Source organism: Colletes gigas, unplaced genomic scaffold (genome assembly GCF_013123115.1).
Source record: "Colletes gigas isolate AHSC1104 unplaced genomic scaffold, ASM1312311v1 Colletes_gigas_Sc00008, whole genome shotgun sequence".
Taxonomy (NCBI): domain Eukaryota; kingdom Metazoa; phylum Arthropoda; class Insecta; order Hymenoptera; family Colletidae; genus Colletes; species Colletes gigas.
The window spans coordinates 4,104,992-4,126,592 of record NW_025106637.1 but is presented as its reverse complement, the minus strand read 5'-3'; the positions used below and the strand labels follow the sequence as shown (position 1 = coordinate 4,126,592).

The window sequence follows — 21,601 nt, the reverse complement described above, 5'->3', positions numbered from 1 at the left end:
GCTTTCATCGACTCGCGTCGATCAATCGGGATCTCTTTTGCAGTTTCGCAAAGTTTGAAGATTTATAAACATAACTGGATTGTATTACGGTGAAATTTGAAAAATTGGCAAAGTTATAAGACTTCGAAGCGAACACCCTACATACTCCAATACTGTACGCCAAACTTTAAAGCCGTTTTCCTCGAAACAACATTTCTCAAGATCGTGACGTAATATCTCAGGAACAAATTGATCGATTTACTTAAAATTTCATGCAGACGCATCAACCATGCATGCCCGTATCGTTCGTGTTTAAATCAACTCGATGTTTGCAGTATATTTATTAAAAATAAGAACGAAAACTTCGCGATTTCTATAATAAAAAAAGAACTACGCTAAGTATAGAACTTCTACCGAAATATTCCATATTTCGTCGAAGGTGTCAACTCTTTTATGTCTCATTTTCGTAAGTATCTCTTAATTTAAGACAGTACGCTAGCCCAGAATGAAGTTTTAACGTACTCTCTTAAATATATTTTACGTTATGCAATTCCAAAAATAGACTACGTTATCCGCGTCTAAAATGAAATATTCCTTAAATATTCCCTAAAAGGCAAAGTTTGTAATTATCTAAAAAAATACTACTCAGAATTTTAGCATTATAAATGGAATTTAATCGAAAAGTCTATATCAAGTAGTATTAGTCAGACATTGGTCAGACGTGAGTGTTTACTTGCCTGAGACTTTGGTCCCGATATTTTCAATTTTAAATACTATATTCAATTCTAACAGAATGGACAATAATATTTTTGATTTTACCTGGCACGTATAAAACTTTCATAGCTTCGTTTTACAAATTTCAATAAAATCTCTAAGGAGCACCAAATTATAAGAAAGAAACAGAAAAGAGCAGTTGTCCAAGCTGCTGGACTAGAAAAATAGCTCCTTGAACAAATCATCGCGAGCATCGCGTCCAGTTATCGGGTTCAGTGATCCATCAACAGCTTCAAAGAGTCCGTGCAGTGACAATTGACGGCGGTGCAAGTCGCGGATGCGTTTTAGAGTACGCGGACAGGCTGTGCGTGTATATACGTAGTACACGGTTACGCGTCTGGTGCTGCGCTTGCAGCTATACGTCATTCCGCAGTACGGTAATGGCCAGCCGAACGTTATAGAGCAATATCGATCCGTCATTTCCTCCACATCTTCCGTCCTCTCACCTTTTCCTGTTTAAAAGTGCCCGCAGGCGTCTGCCGATAGAGTCCTGAACTTTTTCTAACAATCGCCTTTCTCCTGTCCGCGTCGTTAACTCGACGCTGTTTTCTACCTTGTCCCATTCTCTGTTTCACCCCGCCAGCTCGGTCTCCCCCGTCTTCGCGTGCCCCGACCCTATAAACGAGCAACTTTGTTTCGGTTTTTGGCTATTCAATCGTCCCCCAGCGAAAGGTCGCCCTTCCCGATGCTGTCTCTGTAGCCACCGACGATTAACTCGAGGATATCTGACAATTTTATCGCGTGACTTAACTTTTTTGCAACGAGAACAAGACGTTCTTTAGTATCGATTCGTTGAAGCTCAAAATATTGCTCAGAATTTTTAAAGGAGGCCAAATTAAGTAGTATCAGCAGGATATTAGTCAGACATGTAATGATAAGTGCATATATTGTACTTTACTTCTTACTGTGGCATTCTCCAGTTCAAAATATTACTCAGAGTTTCGGTATTAGGAATAAAATTTTTGGGGAAAGTCGATATTAAGTAGTACGAGCCAGATATTAGTCAGACATCAGCTATCGGTTGCATATATTACAATTGTACTTGTTATTTCTCACTATGATATTTTCGAGTCTAAAATATTACTCAGAGCTTCAATACTAGGAGTAGAATTTTTAGAGGAAGTTCATATTAAGTAGTATCAGCAGGATATTAGTCAGACATGTAATGATAACTGCATATATTAGAATTGCACTTGATACTTCTTACTATGATATTTTCCAATTCACAATACTACTCAGAGTTTTAGTATTATGAACAGAATTTTGGAGAAAAGTAGTACCAGTCAGATATTAATCAGACATGGAATATTAACTGCATACATTACAATTGCAACTTTATACTCCTTACTATGATATATTGAAGGCTAAACTACTACACAGAGTTCTAGTATTATGAATACAATTTTTAAGAAAAATCCATATCAAGTATTAATCAGACATGCCATATCAACTAGGAATATTAAAATTGCACTTGATACTTCTTGCTATCATATTCTCCCGTCCACAATACTACTCAGAGTATTAGCATTATGAACAGAATTTTAAAGGAAAGTCTACATCAAGTAGTACTAGCCAAATATTGGTCAGACATGATTGTTATCTGCCTCACAGGAAATTTACTGAAACTTTCTATATTTCAATACATCATTACGAGGGAGATACTCAATGGTTATCGAGGTAATTGAAGTTTAATCGAATACAATTATTTCACGTGTGCTGTCGCTTTATCGCAGGTACTCCGAAATTGTCAAGTGCAGAGCATTTCCCGATTCGCTGGCTCATCGTATCCGTCTCGCGTACCGAGTCGAAGTAACTGGCCTTAGCAACGTCAACCGATACGGAACCCACACGTCTCGAACAATTCCCTCCGCGAAAGGTTAATCGAGGGAAGCGAAACTGGGCCGATAACATCGATTCCGCGGCCCTCATGTTTTATTGAATACGCTCGTTGGCCGCAGCCGCGAGTGCTCTCTCTCTCCTCGAACCCACCCCTCGACCAAGAAAGAAATCGTTTTGTCCTCGTTATCGCGCGTCTTTCTGCGCCGTGACAGGCGTCTCAGGGATTCTTTCAGCGCTCATGTCGCCTCGTCTCTCAGGGGGAACGTCGAGCACCTCGAGGAGAAAGGCTCAGAAGCATTCTAAACTACGCGTGGTCTAAATTTCGCTGCAAGTATTCGTGCGTTTGTTCCGATTTCGTATCGCTTTGACATCTCGCTGATAGAATAACCATGACTAGATTTGAGGAACTTATTATTCCACCACCGCTTTTGGGCTTGTCGAGAAATGGAGGAGGCAAGAAGATGAAATCATCCACACCAGTGTACTCAAAAAATTGATTTTTACAGAGAAATTCAGAAACAGAGTCTATTACAGTGTAACAAGTAAAGTTATCCTCTCGACAGTTTAATCTACTACAAATCTACTGTTTCTCAACCTTCTTTGAGTTTCGTCACGCGATAAAAATAATAATATCGTAGGACCACGCGCTGGAGAGTAGCTGATTTGCGTTCGAGTGATTCGAGCATTTTCTTTCGGGTCACTCGAACGCGATTTGGAACTGTTTAGACGTTGGGGCTGGTCGCCAGGACCCAGTCGACCCGAAACGAGATACGAGTCTTGCAGGTTCCAGGGACGAAATCGCAAACTTTCCGCTGATTTCCCTCAATTTTATTGGAAGAACAGCAATTCGGTCGATCGAATTTTCGAGAAATCGTGCGACCGAACTCCCGGCAAACCGTTCTCGTTCTCGACCACCGAGTTCCGAGAGGAAGTCGGCAACAAATTTTCAACTCGATCGGAAAGTTGCCGCGACACCCGGCCTTATTGCGAACGGCAACGCAAATCTGTCGGGGGTACCTTGCGAATCGTACTTAACGAACGCCATCTCGATCGTCTTTAAACAGATGTAACGTGGATCGTAACAATTACAGTTAACGCAACACTTCGTTCCTCGTAAACATAACGTAACTTATTCCTACACGCATGATGTCAACGACGAACAGTTTGGGGTAACTCTGATTAATTTTTAAAAATGGACATTGAATTTTTCATTATGTTAGCTTGATTTGATAAATCAATCAATATTAAGAAACGTCAGTTTACCTCAAAGATCGATTTCTCCAAGAACATTTTAAAAATTGGAACTTTGAAAAATTGATATTAGCGCTTCTGTTACGTACCAAATATGATTTTCCCTCGCACACGGTATAATAATCGAGGGGCAACGAGAATTAAGCTACCCACAATGGCGCAGCTAACCTTGCAGGTAATTCTGTTCCCGCGTTAGACGGAAAATTTGAAACAATTGACCTTCGATGTACAAAACCGAATCGAATTGGCCGAGTAATACTCTTCGGACAAACAGGCGTTACGCGATTCTAGACGCGTGTGTTTACCGTTAGTCTAAAGCGAGCGTAAGGGAGACAGAACGGTCAGGGATGGCACGCTTTGGCAGATCCGCAGCTGATACTGATTCTGTTTGGTTTGCCACGTGATAGAGAGTTCCTAACCACGGGCATTATCCGGTCGGATCCGCTGTTCCGCGTAGATTAAATTCGACGGATCAGAGATCCTGCTGGATCCTACGGCGGCCTGGGCGGGTTTGCTCTTGGAGTGGGATGTGATTTCGAACGATCGTGGCAACGGTTAACGTCTCGCGGAGGCATTTTAGTAATTGCGACCGAATGCCTCGGATACTTTCGCGAATGTAAGTTCCGGCGGGGAGTTCTTGATAAATTCCGTGGCACAGCCGGTCGGGGCAAAATTAACAGAGGCGGATTTATTGGGACGTTTCCGCGAAGACCGGCCACGATCGACGAGATTAATCGTTTATCGTTAACGATCAATATCCCATGGAATCTCACCCAAATATAATATCGATTATATCCCAAAAATTGCACAGGATGTATGCTCAATTTTATTCGAACTTTATTTTTTTTTTTAACGAGCACATATACAGGGGTGTACGGCCAACCCTGGGAAAAATTTTAATGGGAGATTTTGGAGGCCAAAATAAAACGAAAATCAGGAATACCAATTTGTTGATGGAGGCTTCGTTAAAAAGTTATTAACGTTTGAAGTTTCGCTCGTACTGAATTTTTTTCTAGAAAATGCGCGGGGTTTCAGGGGTATGTCTATTCACAAAAAATGATTGTAATTGACCTCTGCAACCGAAAATAATTTTTCCAGAATGATTTGAAATTTTTTAATTTTGTCAAGAAATTTGTCCGTTTTCCTGAATTTTTTTCTCGAAAGTGTGAAGGATTTCGAAGGTATATGTATTCACCAAAAATTATTGCAATTGACCCTTGCAACCGAAAATAATTTTTCCAGAATGATTTGAAACACTTCAATTTTCAGGGAAACATATCAATGTACGGTCAGATATTATATCTTTAGTAACGAATTTTTTTATCGAAACTGGGTAGGATTTCGGGGGTATGTGTATTCACCAAAAATGATTGCAATTGATCCCAGCAACCGAAAATAATTTTTTCAGAACGATTTGAAATTTTTTAATTTAATTTTTTAATAACCTTTTAACGAAGCCCCGATCGAGAAATTGATATTCTTGATTTTCGTCTTATTTTTGCCTCAGAAACGAAAAGATCGATATTTTGATAGCGCAGAACGTGAAATCCCTCTCGATAACTCCGTCATTTCGAGGAGTAATGTAACAGGAAGACAAATTGTTCTTTGCCAAGAGACAGATATTATGATCGATGATACTTCTTTCTCGAAGTCGGTTTTTTCCTGCATTTCTTAAATCATCAATATTACTCTTCTTAGTAACGACATATTTTCGTTACCAGATTGCTGTTGTTCGCAAAAAAACGAGTTCCATATCGACGTAAAACTGAACTAAACTAGAAAGTTGAACTTATACTCAGATCCGCGTCAAGAATAGTAAAATTATAGAACCGGCATTGATAAACATAAAAAAAAATAATTTTTATTTTTTATACGAGCACGAGACTTTGAGGGAAACAGAAAAGTTGAGAATAGACGATGGAATAGATTTCCACGTCGCCAAAGTGTTATGGATAGGAAGATGTTTTGAGCGCAGAAAATTCAGCAAGAGCTTCATTATTTTCGAATACTTCTCGAATCATTTATCTCGTACGTTCCATGTAGTTTTATTTATAGCATCCCGATGGTCTTAAACGACATCCGCTGGCTTGAAATTGTGGCATTGCAAATGTGTTAGGATACTTTTTCAAGCCATTCGCCGAGGTTCCGTGCTTTTAGAACAGCCGGCCCCATTAAGATTAAATCAATACTTGTACTAGACGCGCATAAATCATGAAAAATGATATAAAAAACGAGCCTTGATAAGCTCCAAGTCTTTAACCGTGCCGTGCACGCGTACAGTCTCTAAAACTAAGAAATTAAAAAATAAGATTCATAACCCTACGCGATACGAGATTGCAACGAATAAAAAAGTCGAATATAGGTGATTTGTAACGGTGCTGATGTACATTTTCAATTACCATTTTAACCGTAAATTACTATAAATATGGTCAACTTCAATTTTTTAAACGACATGCACCCCTTCGGGATAACAAAGTATTAATCTCGATTAGCCTCGAAAAAAATTCATACGACGCTTAATGGTCTCTTTGAAACCTTTGTGTACAATAATCTCTCGTACAACGCATAATTTATAAGCTCCTCAAGGCGAGTATTTTCGGTGCTTCATTCATTTTAAAATTAATTGAAACTTTTTCATGTTTCTGGCTTATATGGACACATACCCCTGTAATTTAAAAACCTTTCTGCGCTTGCTTTTTCTTTCAAAACATTTTTTAAAACAAAATATTCAATATTTTTGGATACAAATTTACATGCAGGAAGAAGAAACAGAATCAATAGTTGCGTTACAAATAAAAGAAAATAGATAAATGGCAGATATTAAAAAGCGTTCCGACTCCCCATTCGACAGCACAAGAGATCAATTTACCAAGTAACGTATCGCGGAATATTTCACAGAGAATACGAAAAAGGAACAAAATGATGCTTCGTGGTAATTATTGAACAGCCCCCTAAAATTTGCATAACGTTGGACGAAAGAAAGAACGACACCCATCTCCCACCCAAAAAAAGATGAATAATTAAATAGGACAGGCGTTGGAAATTTTAAATCGGAAACTTCAGCTGGGAAATCATGGGAAAGCGAACGCGAACGGCGCTGCGACGCGGCTCGCTTTTTCCATTAAAACGATCCCCTCGGACAAAATTGCCGTCATTCATCGGCTGCCAGCGACGCTGTTGCCATCAGCGTAAATTATACGGCGCGTTTCGCGACACAAATGGCGGCGTTGCGTGGCATTTGCCGGCCGCGGTCTCATTAGACGAGCCTTCCGCTCGTAATGCCACTCGACGTAGTCTCGGGCCTGGCGACGAGCACGCGACTTTTCTGGAACGTGCGACACGCTGGAGACGATTAAACTCGCCGCTGCTCGTCCGCCGAGGTGTCGTCCCCTTTCTGTGGAGTCAGACACGTTGCCAGATAACGCTGGCGGAATGGAAACCGCGACAGGACGGGGCTGGAATCAAGAGCGAGGGAAACCCGGTTTTCGTGCAGGAATAAGGCCGTCGTTGAACCGCCGTTGGATCTTTCGCGCATCGATCGGATTTCTGACACGTTTCATGATTCAGAAATACGGGGAGTCGAATGTCGAGCTTGGAAATACATCGTTCTCAACTTGGAACCCAATGAACCCTGAAATACGATGCTCTGCGATCCCTAATTTTAACTTCAAGCCACTGTTTTTGTTTTAAGAAAACTAGGAAACTCAATCCTCCGTTTAATTGGAAAGGTAAATAAGTATCTGTAACACCTTATTTTGGTCACATTGGCTTCGTATCGATATATAAATTAGAAGAAGTCAAGTATTAAAATACGATACTTTCAGTTTAGAGCTGCTATCGACTACGCGCCTACCAAGATGTACGCGAAAGTGAAACTTACCTCGACTTGGCTTGGATCGTTACACCAAGTGACATTAAGTTCGCGAATACGTTTGACAAGGTGTTCCTTTATGCCGACGAGGGATGCTAACCCTACCTCCAATTAGGTGGCAAACTTAGTGTTTCAATCGTTCTCATTACAGCATCCATATTCTGCTGGCACTTCCTCGTTCCGACATACAGATATGCCACTGCTTTGAGTTCCTGAGTTGAGCGTATCTGGATCCCAGGATATTGGGAACATTTAGATATTTAGATGTTCAAGATATCGAGGAATTTGAATGTTGTGACATCCCAGTATTACGGTTTGGAATAATGATATACTATTTTGTATTATCGGGCTATTTGAGGACCTCAGATATCACAAACTTGGGCTATTTAAGTATTCCAGTGTCCGAAATATTAACTGACTCTGATATTGACAGCAGCTGAGCATTCCAGCGTCACTTCTTGGAACATCGAAGTTACTACTAGATTTCAACGAAGCAGGATAGAATGAGTTACAATTAATTCAGATTCGATCGCGATATTTAACATAATCCCGTCTTTGCTACGAAATCGCGTGCAACAAGGGAGGGGTGTGGTTGTCTAGAAACGATAAATTACCGTGGAATCAGCTGGTCTAATCCCCATTGACAGTTTCCAGCTATAGTGAATTATTGTTCGGTCGGGTTAACGATAAGCCCGAACCCTCGGGCAGATTACTTTGTTGCTTTTCCCGTGCTTACGAGGATCGATCTGTCTTCCCATACGCTGAAACAACCTCCAGACTTTCCGCACACGCGAGCGACGGAACCGAGCTGAGAAATGATTTTCAACGGAGTTTGGTTAATAATATCGCTCGGCGTTACGCCTGCCCCGAGCTCGAAAGAAATTTATGCACGCCGCGATTAGAGTTCACGGGAAATTATAGACTTTGAGGAATGGGGTGAAGAGTTCGGGAGGAATAATTTGAATACTTTCCTCCTGGATAAAATAAAATCACTGGTGGGGATTTCTCGAGAATTTAATTGCGACTTAAAACGCGATAAATAACGCAATTCGAATTTTATTTACTTCTGTTACCAAATCACGAATATTACGAATGGTATGAACTTATGGGACGACGTAATATTCGAAGAAGTAAACATAAAAGTGTTTTCGATAGGATAAAACGCGATTGCCTCGAAGAAAATTAAACGATGCAAGTTTAAAGAGGTTTCAAATAACTTCGACAGCGTGTAAAATATTTAAAGGGAATGCTTTCACGTATTTTGCCATTGAATCCCTTTATCGTCGAAAGTAAGGGAAGCGTTTGAAACGTCTGCTGACGGTATTTTTTGTGAGATCGTACGACATCCTAATCCATCCACCGGTTCCATTCACCCTTCGTTTACATTGAACGCTTTAATCTTGAATATTCCGCCAGCTATTTCTAGACGCGGCTGTTAAAAGGGTTGCCGTGACACGACGTTAATTATTCTAAGGGCTAGCGGACGACAGAAATAAAATATCCCACAGTCCTGTCTCCGACAAGCTCCAAGGGGGTTGAATTACCTGTAGCTCGATTAAAGAGACCAGGCACCTCCACTGGCCAGGAAGGTTCCCAGGAAGATTTTGACCACCCTCTTCCCTCTCCTGTCTATCTCGAGATTTTCATTTATATTCGCTTCGATGGGCGCCTTCGGTACCGAAACGACTCGCTTTGATTTAAATCGCGGGAACAACCCTTCGCGTGTCTGTTCGTATTTCTTCTTTCATGGAAATCCATCTAACAGGGGATGATTCGGAAGTTGAGAGGGCAATTTCTATTTTACTCGTAAACTTTACGTTCTTGTCGAATTTTAACATACGGAGGGTGGAATCTTCAAATTCCAGCGACCAGATTTTCTGGCTCGAAGGGCTGACTTGAAAGTCGTACAAGGATTCTGGTCGTGAGATAGTAAGGGTTGGCAGATCTTTAGAGTGGAATTATTTCTTGGAATGCAATTCTTTAAATCGAAATGTTTCTTCAGTATAACTGAAAACTGTTTTCGAAAACAGTGGATGGACACTTGCATGATTTATACTTCCTTTGTTATGTAAAAATATACACAAGAAAAATAACTACTAATTTTTGAATAAATTTCTGACATAGTTATAAAAGTGAATGAGTAAAGAATTTTTTTCTCAAAAATACATAGGATTTCGAGGGTATGTCTAATGACCAAAAATGCTTGTAATGGACCCCTGCAACTGAAAATAATTTTTTGAGAACGATTTGAAAAAATTGTTTTTCGCCGAAAAATTTAGGCACCACTCTCTGTCGATTTTTCTTAAAAATTCGTCTTTGATTTTTAATAAGTTTGTTTGACACTATACAGAAAAATTCTATAGTACTTTTTTGTAGGTATCCATGAGCTCTACTTAAGAAAAAAGTTTCATTTAAATATATTCACTATTGTAGGAGTTATGGTCGTCCGAAAATTGAACCACCCTTTATGGGGTTTTTCTAACTTTATGGGGTAAAGAAACAACTTTTGAATATTTTTAGAGTATCTACATATTCTCCATTAAAATACGCGTTGTTTGCCTCTTGAAACTGTAAAATCGTCCAATCCGATCAAAAGTTATGATGTTTCAAAGATACGCATGAAATTTCAGTGAAACATATCAACGGTATGGTCAGGCATGATATTTTCGGTAAGTAATTTTTTTCTCGAAACCGCGTAGGATTTCGAGGATATGTCTAATGACCAAAAATGCTTGTAATGGTCCTCTGCAACTGAAAATAATTTTTTTAGAACGATTTGAAATGCTTTAATTTTGTCGAAAAGTTTATCCCCTTATCGAATTTTTTTCTCAAAAGTGCGTAGGATTTCGAGGGTATGTGTAATGACGAAAAGTTATTGTAATTGATCCCTGCAACTAAAAATAATTTTTTTATAACGATTTGAAATGCTTTAATTTTGTCGAAAAGTGTATCCCCTTATTGAATTTTTTTCTCGAAACTGCGTAGGAATTCGAGGGTATATCTAAGGACCAAAAATGCTTGTAATGGACCCTCGCGACTGAAAATATTTTTTTCAGAACAATTTGAGAAAATTTTTTTTCACCGAAAATACGCATGAAATTTTGGAGGAGCGTTTCTGGCCACACATTGTATTTATGTGTGATTGCGATTTTTTGACGAGAAATGTGGATCACTCACCGTCCGGTACCGCGTGGCTGGTCATCAGGAAGTTGACGCAGGCGGCGCCAGTCCCGTGGCCGATCAACGTCACGTTCCCAGGATCGCCGCCGAAGTAACCGATGTTTTCCTGCACCCAGTGCAGCGCCGCGATCTGGTCCATCAGCCCGTAATTCGCCGGCGATCGTAAGTGCGAATCCGTGTTGGCGTTTAGAAAGCCTGTAATTAAAACAAGCTCGCTTATGGTCGCTGCGGCCGTCTGCGGCGCTATCGCCGGCCTCCGTGTAACCGCGCCAAAATTACCGAGACCGTCGAAATCGGGATTAATTCGAATCGGCGGATCGGGCCACGTTGCGATACGGATTACGCGCCACGGCTGTAAATTATTCTTTACGGCCTTCTTCGGACGATCGCCTCGTTATTTCCAATTGGATCGGAAACACGCGTATACAGGCTAACGCGTTTCGAAACAATCCTTTTTTTTAAAGTGGTACTCTACTCTAAGTATCTAAGATCTTATCTTTTGTATACAAATTGAATGTTGAAAAAAATCAAAAGGATTCTTGAAAGGAAATTATATAAAAAGAGAATTGTCCTTATTGTTTTCTCAGCTCTCTAAATATGAAAGAGAAGTGAAGTCAAACGTGAATAGGCGTACTATATTCATTTGAAGAAGCTTCGTTCGGCTGTATAGTGTTGGATGCAATTTTCTTTGCAAAGAAAATGGAGACAGCACGCCGTATACAAAAGGCACTTTTAACCGAGTAGCTTTCCGGTTTCAGTGGTTCCAGCTGCCATAAATACCATTTCAATGGGCTGCATCGATTGATAACGATATCTCGCGCGGTGGAACGATATGCAAAATAGAACACGTCGGGCTAGCGGTGAATAAATCGTCCGATTATTTGATCGGCGAATGCACTGCCACCAGATTCATTGTCGTTTAATTGCGCCCGACGCTTTCCAGAATTTACCAAAATTTTCTCCCTTCTGTCCAGTTCCGGGTATTGTTTTGCAAACATTAGGGTGTACCACACGTATCGTGCGTTCGAAAACGTTATTTATTAAGATACAAATTATTAAATACACTTCCGAGAAATCTGAATTTATTATAAACTCGGAACAATTACATTTTTGGGCTTTATATTTTGTAATATAAATAACATCTTTAATATAAATTTTCTCAATAGTGTAAATTATCTCTAGTATTTGTAAAGCTTCTATTCTAAGAAAGGGATTATTTAAAAAGTAAAGGATCCAATTCAGGAGGCGAGAAACAACTGCAAACTATGGCGGCGCGAATCACTGTTTCGCAAGTAGTATTGTTTCCTGTCGCCCTGGGCGTAAACTTAGTCAAGTGCCTTTAAGTAAACTTTAACTGGCAAAGCCGGATAACTGGAAAACAAACAAAGAACTACTTTGAACACGTCCAACGTCAAAAATTGTCAGAACGGCGTGGAATACAATCGAGACGCCGGGTACGGACCCTTGAACTCTTACAGCCTTTGGCAATTGCTCGTTTGCGCGACGATAAACGGACCGACTTGACGCTTGGAAATTCTTTTCAGCCAGCCACCCGGTTATTCGAGGGCGCGCATTTTTCGACGAGTGTCGAGGAACTTCGTAAATTATCGATTTGGCCACGGTTCCGGTGAACAGATAACTGAACGACGTTGACCCATTTTCGTAGAGTAGTAACGCCTGCCTTGTTAAGGCTATGTAACACGCGAGAGCAAGTGTACATAACAGACGTAATCCTCTTAGACGCAGAAGACGCGAGAAAGATCGGAAACTTTCACGACGTTGGCGAATAAATTGCCCGATTCCGGTCAGAAAATTTTTAAAATGTACCACTTTTTACGCCTAATATCTCCCTTCCATTTATTCGATACCTAATTGTATTCAAACTAACTTAATATGCCTCACTTTAAACACGAATTTTTTTATGGCTAATATATTTTCAAAATATAACAACACTTGAAGCTTACTCACTCGTCATCAAGTCTTATACAGGGTGTTCGACCACCATTGGGGGAAATTTTAATGCCAGATTCTAGAGACCAAGTTAAGACGAAAATCAAGAATATCAATTTGTTGAAAAGCTATTAAAATATTTTATCCTTCACGGAAAAAATTATGTTCGGTTGTGGGGGGCAATTACAATCATTTTTGGTGAACAGACACACCCCCGAAATCCTACCCACTTTCGAGAAAAAAATTCAGTGGGAGGAAATTTTTCGGCGAAATTAAAAAATTTCAAATCGTTCTAAAAAAAATATTTTTAGTTGCAAGGGTCAATTACAATCATTTTTGGTCATTGGACATATCCTCGAAATCCTATCCACTTTCGAGAAAAAAATTCGAGAATGTGTGAAATTTTTCGACAAAATTAAAAAATTTCTAATCGTTCTGGAAAAATTATTTTTGGTGGTTAGAACACCCTGTATATTAAAATCAATACACTTTTACCATTTACGAGCCACTCATAAAACAAATTTATTCTTTTTCGTGGTCATTTCTTGTACGAACAATTCGACGACGAATTATTCGACATTAAATCGTACGTCAAAGGATTAATGCGAGTTCGAGGCGTGTGTGAAACCAAAGAAGAATTCGAAAGTGTCTGCACAAGCAACGATGTCGTACCGAGAGATTGTTGCGAACAATATAGAAATTTACATTTAATTTCGTTGAAATGGCCGCTGAAAGAAGCCTCGAGAGAATGGAACGCGATACGTCCAACGGTTTTTTTGCTCGTAGCATCGTCGATAAATTAATTATGCCAATTAGTCGGCTGCCCGGCCGGCACGAAATGAATTCTTTTGTTCCGCTCGCGGCTCGATTTCGAACTTTTCGAAAAATGAACTCCCCTTTGTCGAATTAGCTCAGCCTGTTTTTCATTACTGTGATTTTTAACGAAAGAGGAGCGTGCAATTTTCCTAATTTGTCAAGAGTACTTTGAAGGCTCGGAGCCTATGTTAACGTTTATTTAACTCTTTTTGGGAAACATTTTTCGCTACGGAATATATTCACAATTAACAGTAAAATACAAAGTGGTGTACGTAATTATCGGAAAAACGTAAAGTTAACATTTACACGACAACGATACGATTAAACAAGTAAATTTTCTTCCCACGACTTCTTTGTAAGTTCGTTCGAAACTATAGGCTGGCCCAGTTACAGGAATAACTCTGTACGTGTAATGTACGATTTACGATGTAGAACAGGGGTTCCCAAACTTCTTCGACCGCTTACCACTCCGCTTTAGAAGTTTGTTAGCTCGCTTGATTTATCACGGTACACGGTACTGGTACGCGTACTTTGGGAAACCCTGAGCTAGGATATAGAGAAACTGCTACAGGATTCCAACGCAAATCTCTTCGGTGTTACGACTCGGGATCGTAACACAAGTCTTTAAGCGTTTAATTCGAAATTTAAAAGGTCCACGCGTGTACAAATGTTGTATATATTAAAAAGGGTTTCTTCCCTCTGATCGCGAGAGCGACTCGGTTGCTTTCTGCAACAGTTAAACTGGTGCAAAACGAAGGGATTGTAAAAGGAATAAAACAGTTCGTCAATGTCGAACGTTAGGCGTATGCGTTTTCAAAGCAATGCGCTATAATTCACGACGTAAACCTAAGTAAACCTTCTCTAGAAATGCCAGAAAGCGTCTCTAGCAAATATATTGTGGTGGGGGGTAATGGTTCGTGTAATTAACGCGGCTTTAAAAAGCGTGAAACGGATCGTTTATTTTCCAGTGGGAGAATGTTATTAATAAATTGTCCGTCGTTTGTCAGTCTCCTGTACATTGAACACGTCATGCTCAATTTCGGCGCACTCCACGATGATCGATGAAAACGAGGTTTAAAGCAACGCTTACGCTCTAAACAATGCATGCTGAATATGCATACGCGATTCTCAATTTTCCGAGATAATATATTGCCCAGCAATTTTCTAGGGTTCCCGTTCGCTTCGGAATTACGCGTGATTGATGGTCCTTATAGACATATTACCGGACGTATTCCTGGCTTTTCGTTCGGAAATTTTGTTCCCTTCGATTTCGCGCGACGAGTCGACGCACGGTATCCGTTAAGTAATGCAAACTAAGAAAGATTAACCCGTTGCCCTCCAACAGCACGCTCTGCCCGTCAACCGTTTCGTTCCAGCAGCCCCAACGTCACGCTCATCTCGCCATATTTCCAACACCGCGGAATTTCCAAGATTATTTACCAATAAACTCGTCTGGTTTATTAAAGACGAAAATTCTCCGACTTCAACTGCTCCGTTAACAGAGAACAATTGTCTCAGGATAGTTTTTAACGATGTTAATATAAAAGCAAAAGTTTAAAAAATCGAATGTTCAATGAATCAATTTTTCGATTGAGGCTTCGTTAAAAAGTTATTAAAACATTAAATTAAAAAATTTCAAATCGATCTGAAAAAATTATTCTTAGTTGTGGGGGTCGATTACAATCATTTTTTGTGAATAGACATACCCCCGAAATCCTAACCATTTTCGAGAAAAAAATTCGGTTAGGTGCTTAAATTTTTCCGCGAAAAAAAAAATTTCAAATCGTTCTGGAAAAATTATTTTCGGGTGCAGGGGTCGATTACAATCGTTTTTGGTGAATACACATACCCCCGAAATCCTACCCAGTTTCGAGAAAAAAATTCGTTACTAAAAATATAATGTCTGACCATACATTGATATGTTTCCCTGAAAATTGAAGAGTTTCAAATCATTCTGGAAAAATTATTTTCGGTTGCAGGGGTCAATTGCAATCATTTCTTGTGAATAGACATACCCCTGAAACCATGCGCATTTTCGAGAAAAATATTCAGTACTGGGGGAACTTTAAACGTTAATAACTTTTTAATGAAGCCTCCATCAACAAATTGGTATTCTTGATTTTTGTGTTATTTTGGCCTCTAGGAAGGATGGCCGAACTTCCTGTATAATTTAATATAAATAAATCGCTTTCACGAACTCTGTGGTATTATACAAACATCGAGAAACGTTTTTAACCTCGAATTCTTTGCACAGCCATTTTTATTCTTGATCTCGAATGTTACGGGACGAGTTACGACCGACTGGATTGATCTACTCGCGATCGAGACGATCTGGAGAACTCCTAATTACACTTCCGACGTCGACTTTCGCTCCAGTTGCTCGCACGCATAAAACATTGACGATAACATCGCGTTTGCAATTTTTTTTCCGGCCGCTATCGTGGCAAACGGGTCCAAACACTCTGAACGCACGCAATCGCGTCACGCAAATGCATCGTCCAAAAAAAAAAAGGGAAAAAAAATACTAAAATAACGATGGGGTATGCGGTGACATAGAATGCTCAATAGATACTGTTAGCTTTTTTATCGCGAATCGAACAGCTCGAGCGGAAAATAGTGGTCGGCCAAGGTCATCAAACGGCCACTCCATCGCTTTTTATCCTTTCCCTCGCCAAGTTTTAAACTCGTGCTCTTTGAGGGCACGAACAGAATCAATATATACGATCTCGAACATATTAAATGCGATTTTTCGAAATTACACTTCTCCAAATGATATCTTAAGTCTTAATTGACCGATTAGTACGCAATTTCGAGTAAACGTTCAACCTTGTCCTTACCAAAATTTGTATTTTACGATTTCTGTGGCAATTTTTAATCAACAGATATACGAAAATGATCGCGAAAGTGTACAACGAGGGAAAGAAGAAGCTGAAGGAGCAGCTCGTGGATCGCGAGTGGATGAGGTTAGACGTCGTTGTGGAGGGGGGTAACACGCGCGAAACTGGAATGGAAATAAACCACCAACGGTCATATCCCATTTGATATTCAACCTCCGGAGTATCTGTCGTGCTGCGCTTCCGTGTCCCCTATTCTTCTCGTTACAATGGAACTGCTGAACGTTACTCGTTGATTTAAATTTTCCGGTACATGGGCGTGCACAGTGGCGACTGGATATCGCCATTCCCCGCCCCCACCCCTTCCCGGCGGCCTCGACACTCTTCGTTCGGCACAAAGCACCGCGTCACTTTTGCCCGGCCGAAGTAAAAACGAGAAAAATGAACAGCGAAAATTGCGACCGCGGGAAGTACGTGCTTCCCGAAACCGAGCCCCTTCCGTTTGAGTGGAGTAACGATGGAATCAAATTTCGATATTTTTCGCACGGTCCAACCCCACCCGTTCATTGATCCTGTTTCTTCTTTTTTTTTCTTTTTTTTTTTCGGTGCCCGTTCCCCGTGACTTTCTGCCACCTCTGTGAACCAATTTATCGGTCAAAGGATAACTGGCGGTTCCGATTGGTCTTCCGTTTTTGGAGGGTGCGAAGGAATTCGTTTTCGAATGTAATTTTATCGTTACACGATACACGCCGCGGCGGTAATAATTTACGATCTATCGCGCTCGATAACTAGATTTGAAATTTAAAAATAGTTTCGAAGGAATCTTATACACCTCGAGCCAACATATTTGTCAAATATTTTATTCTTGTGAGAAACAAAATCCGAATTATAACAAAGGGAACTTAAAAATATGACGACACGTCCATAACATAATTTTTATACGATTCTATGCACATGACGTTACGCAGTTTTACATCAAGATTCGTGTAAAAATTTCATAGAATTTTTTAAGCGAGTTTGTTATCACTGTCCGTAAATCAGTTACCTAAAAAAAGAACGTAAAACACTCAGGAATTGTACGAGCGTTTTTGGTGGTAAATTTTTCTATTTTTTCGGTGGCGTTCAAAATTTTACGGGCTAAATTCTCGCCGGCGCGCCTCGGAAATTTCAAAGTATATTTTGTTCGGTAATTAATTTAGAAAAGCGAACACGGCGAAACAACGCGTTACGCAGTATTCGTGATTTCTGTCAAAAGTTTAAATGACCGAGCCACCGGGTTTTGCGCGACCGTAGACATTATTCAGAGTTAAGCGTACGAGAATCCCGCTGATGTACAAAACGGCAGGAATGTAATTCAAGAAACGGAACCCTGTTATATCGTCCGCATGTCGCTGAACACGTACAGCCGCATCACTTTAGCCGGCCGAAAGGACGGCAGGAAAATACACAGGAGAGGGGGGAAAAAAACGAGAAATTTATTTGTGACATCGTGAAACTGGATTCCGCTTCATTTCCATGTAAAATTAACGACGAACAAGCTTAAAAATTCGGGATTTACTCGCTGCCCGGTGTTTTCTCTGAGAATTACGTTTAAAGGACGGAAATCTGGCCCGGCCAAGTGCCCAATTCCCTTCGATTATTCGCTACGTAACTGGAACGCAACGAAACTCGAGAAAATACACAGCCAAAATTCAGCGAATAATCGATGTAACTCGTACTAAAAGTCGCACGTTTCTGATTTTGATTGCCTTCGTCATGGAATTTTACTTTACGATCTGACAAAATATTTTATCGATATTACAACCGCGGAGGTGATGATTTTACATGAAAAAACCGAAAATAAAGAATAAAAGTTGTTCGTTCCCATCTGGATACAAATTTTGAAAAACGAGCAAAAGGTATCCGAATTTTATATCCGTTATTTCGTCGAATAAAAAGCAAATCTATAAGTTTCTAAAATCTCAAATAAATCGCTACGAGTTGGTTCTTTTTATCGTAAAATTTTCTCCATTGTCTGTAAGTTTAATCGCATCAGATGGAAAACGGAAAGGATAATAATTAATCAGAGCAACAGATTCTGTTCTTCACCGTGTGTTTCGAATCATCTACAGAATAAATAATTACATTTAAAAAGAACAGTGGGAACAAAATATGTTTAAAAACTCGAAATTATTTTGAATGTTATATCCGTGACTAAGAAATTCAAATATATTAAGAAGTCCCCGGAAGACACTTCCTAGATGATCGAATCCCGGGGAACAATGTTTCCCTAATAACCTGAAAGACGGAAGGTGGTAGTTCATCTGCGCGTTCCCAAACCGCTCGATTTCCCGCATTTCCCTCTGCATTTTACTCGATGTTCTCAGAGCTCCCTGATTACAAGAAGTTAAACCTCCGTTCGACAATTGGTTCCGCGTAAAATCGCGATTAATTTCCGTACGGTTCAGGGAGGGTTTCCTTTATTTTCAGAAATACATGTCCGGAGCTCTCAGCGCTATCAGACATCGAACAATTGCATTTACATCCCTTCGATATCCAAGTGTTTTAATATCTCATTTCGCGAACACCATTTGTACATTATAATTACATTAAAATCTACCTTTACGATCAAATATTAATGGTTTCAATTACAATGTTATCTGTGTGTTAATATTAGTACCAATGTTTCATCCGCCTACACGTAACTTTAATTAAACATTTGACAGATATGCCATTATCAATCTTGAATATATATTTTTAGTATTTTCTGCTGCAAGAATGTTCCCACAAATTTAATGAATCAGCAAAATTAAAATCGTAAGAAAGTTAGCTATAAAAATTAGAGAAATTAGTTTCGGGACTAAATTCGAGAAATGATTAACGAGATATTCTTCCGTAACAAAATGGGACTAGAGAATTCTGAAATTTCAATTTGACTACGTTCACACGATCGTTCGAAGCAGCTGACTGGCCGACCGGTCACGTGCGTTGCCTGACTAGACACGAGAACAGCGTCAGCCATTGTCACGGAAGCAGAGGCAAAGTCAAGAATTTAGTTTGGCGAAACGGACGACCTGGCCGTAATGAGTTTCCTATTAGATTTGGCTACCCTGGTTGCCTGGCAACCCTGCCGGAACTTTCAATCCCTTCCGTGTGACGTTGCAGCCAAACACGCTACCTTTTTCTCTGAACATCGATGACATTGGAGATCGAACGCGATAAATTACATCGATTTTGCTTTTGACTCCTCGATCGTTAATTATTCGACAATTGATCAGTCTTTATCGAGTTTCAACCTTTTACTTTCCGAAGGAAATTGGAATTCTACCCTCGCGAATTCGATTGGAATCTACTTACGTCTCAAGGGTGCACAGAAGGCAAAGACGTTTTCGAGTTTGACCTTGACACGACCAACGAGAAATCCGGAAACACGGAATAAAAGTTCCGTGTTCGTGTCCGAACGTAAAGGGTTGAATGTGCGGTCGAATAATTTCGTGAGCAATATTACAGCCTCCCTCGGTCGGGGCTGTTTTTCGCTCTCGAGCCAGAGGGGAGGAACAGCAAACTAGGAACGAGTAACTAGTTTCACCTGACTCCGGCGAGATACACAGTCGCGACGTTAATGACTATGCTCGTCTCATCGGCGGAAGGTTCTAGCTGCGTTCGCACCCCCTCCAGCCCCAAGTTCTCTACGCAAGGAATTAAGGGAGCGTTCGCAGCGCTAACGATCGGCTTCTGTGCCGTTCCCCAGCTGGGTAGCCGGGTATCCAGAAACTGGGTGATAAAGTTTAACTCGCTCGCGTTCGTCAAGGGATCAAAATTAATTCTACCCCTACTTAGACATTGTCTGTTGCTCGCGAGGAGATGGCTCAGACACGAAATAGGATTTTCTTCATTGAACCTCGCTTTGAGACGGTTTTCCACCCACCTAGCGTGGTAATTGACACTGTCGGGCGCGGTCTGCGAAATTTCTTGACAGAGGGCTGGTGGAGCTTTCTATATGCACAGGGCGCGACTGCCCTACGGCCAAACTTTCACAACAGATTTCCACACACGGATTCTCTCATTTTTTTGTTATTTCTTTGCTGTTATAATCGAACTAAACATCAATCGCAAAATTTATGATGATTATTTAATATAAATAATATTGTATTAAATTCTAATTTCATAGAAAGCCACGATTGGGTGATAGACTCTGACAACAAATAATTTCAAGCAGAATTAATTTTTCGAGGAATTAATTTGTGGTGCCAAAATAGGGAAAGAACAATTCGCTGAGCTGGAAGAAAAATTGCAATGATATTTTTGATTATGGAGCATGCATGTCTTGCTTCTAATTCAATGTATAAATAATTCAGGATGAAATGATTTTGATATGCTCTATACAGTGTCAACTTCTATGCACTATTCGCGATAAAAAAAATTGTAATTCGTCCACCGGTTAGAATAATAATTGAATGGTCTGTATGCTCGATAAAACACTCGGTAACGCAGCTGATCGACCAGCAACGGGGAAATAAACTCACCTAAAATGCCGAGTCTGTAATTTATGGTGACGACGACGACGCTGCCGTAGCTCGCTAGGACGCTGCCGTCGTAAGGGTTGCCACTGCTCCATTCGTAGCTCTCTCCATGCACGAACACGATCACCGGGTATCTCCTACCAGCCCCGTCCCTCGCGCCGGCTGTAATCAATAAAATTATCTGGTGATCGATCGGTACCCACTGACACTTGATAGTTCCACGTCGCGCATCCTTAAAAGGCCATTTTTCAAAGGCGCCGCTCAATAAAGTTTTTTTTTTGACGGCGCCATAAAGGATTATCAGCAGGCTCGCGTGTTCGAGGCTCCAACTACGAGCATCCGGCACGAGAACGAATTAATACGTCCATTCGATAATAAACTGTCGCTGGTTACACCCCCCCAACTCCTCTGTTCGCGCACACCAGATAACGAATAAACAACTTCGCGTGCTCAATACTAGCAACAACACGTCCATTTTAAGCCCCGTGTATTCGTAGCTTTGTAAAAGATAACCCCGAGTTAGGCGATCAAACTACGGCTACATGTTCTACGAAAAGGAACTAAAATCAAAGCAATATTATTTTTATCGAATTTCAATTTTCTTT

The 21,601-nt window shown here is 40.3% G+C and overlaps 1 protein-coding gene across 1 annotated transcript in view; it reads right to left on the bottom strand.

Annotated features, from left to right (window-relative positions):
* The window catches only part of LOC122396982 (neuroligin-1), a 57,304-nt gene extending 36,077 nt beyond the window's left edge, over window positions 1–21,227 (bottom strand). The window contains exons 1-3 of the mRNA XM_043395781.1: window positions 21,200–21,227; window positions 21,000–21,158; window positions 10,892–11,089 (exon numbers count right to left, since the gene is read on the bottom strand). Coding sequence (XP_043251716.1) covers window positions 10,892–11,089; window positions 21,000–21,158; window positions 21,200–21,227 — 385 coding nt within the window. The remainder of the gene's footprint in view (window positions 1–10,891; window positions 11,090–20,999; window positions 21,159–21,199) is intronic.
* Window positions 21,228–21,601: the final 374 nt, after the last annotated feature.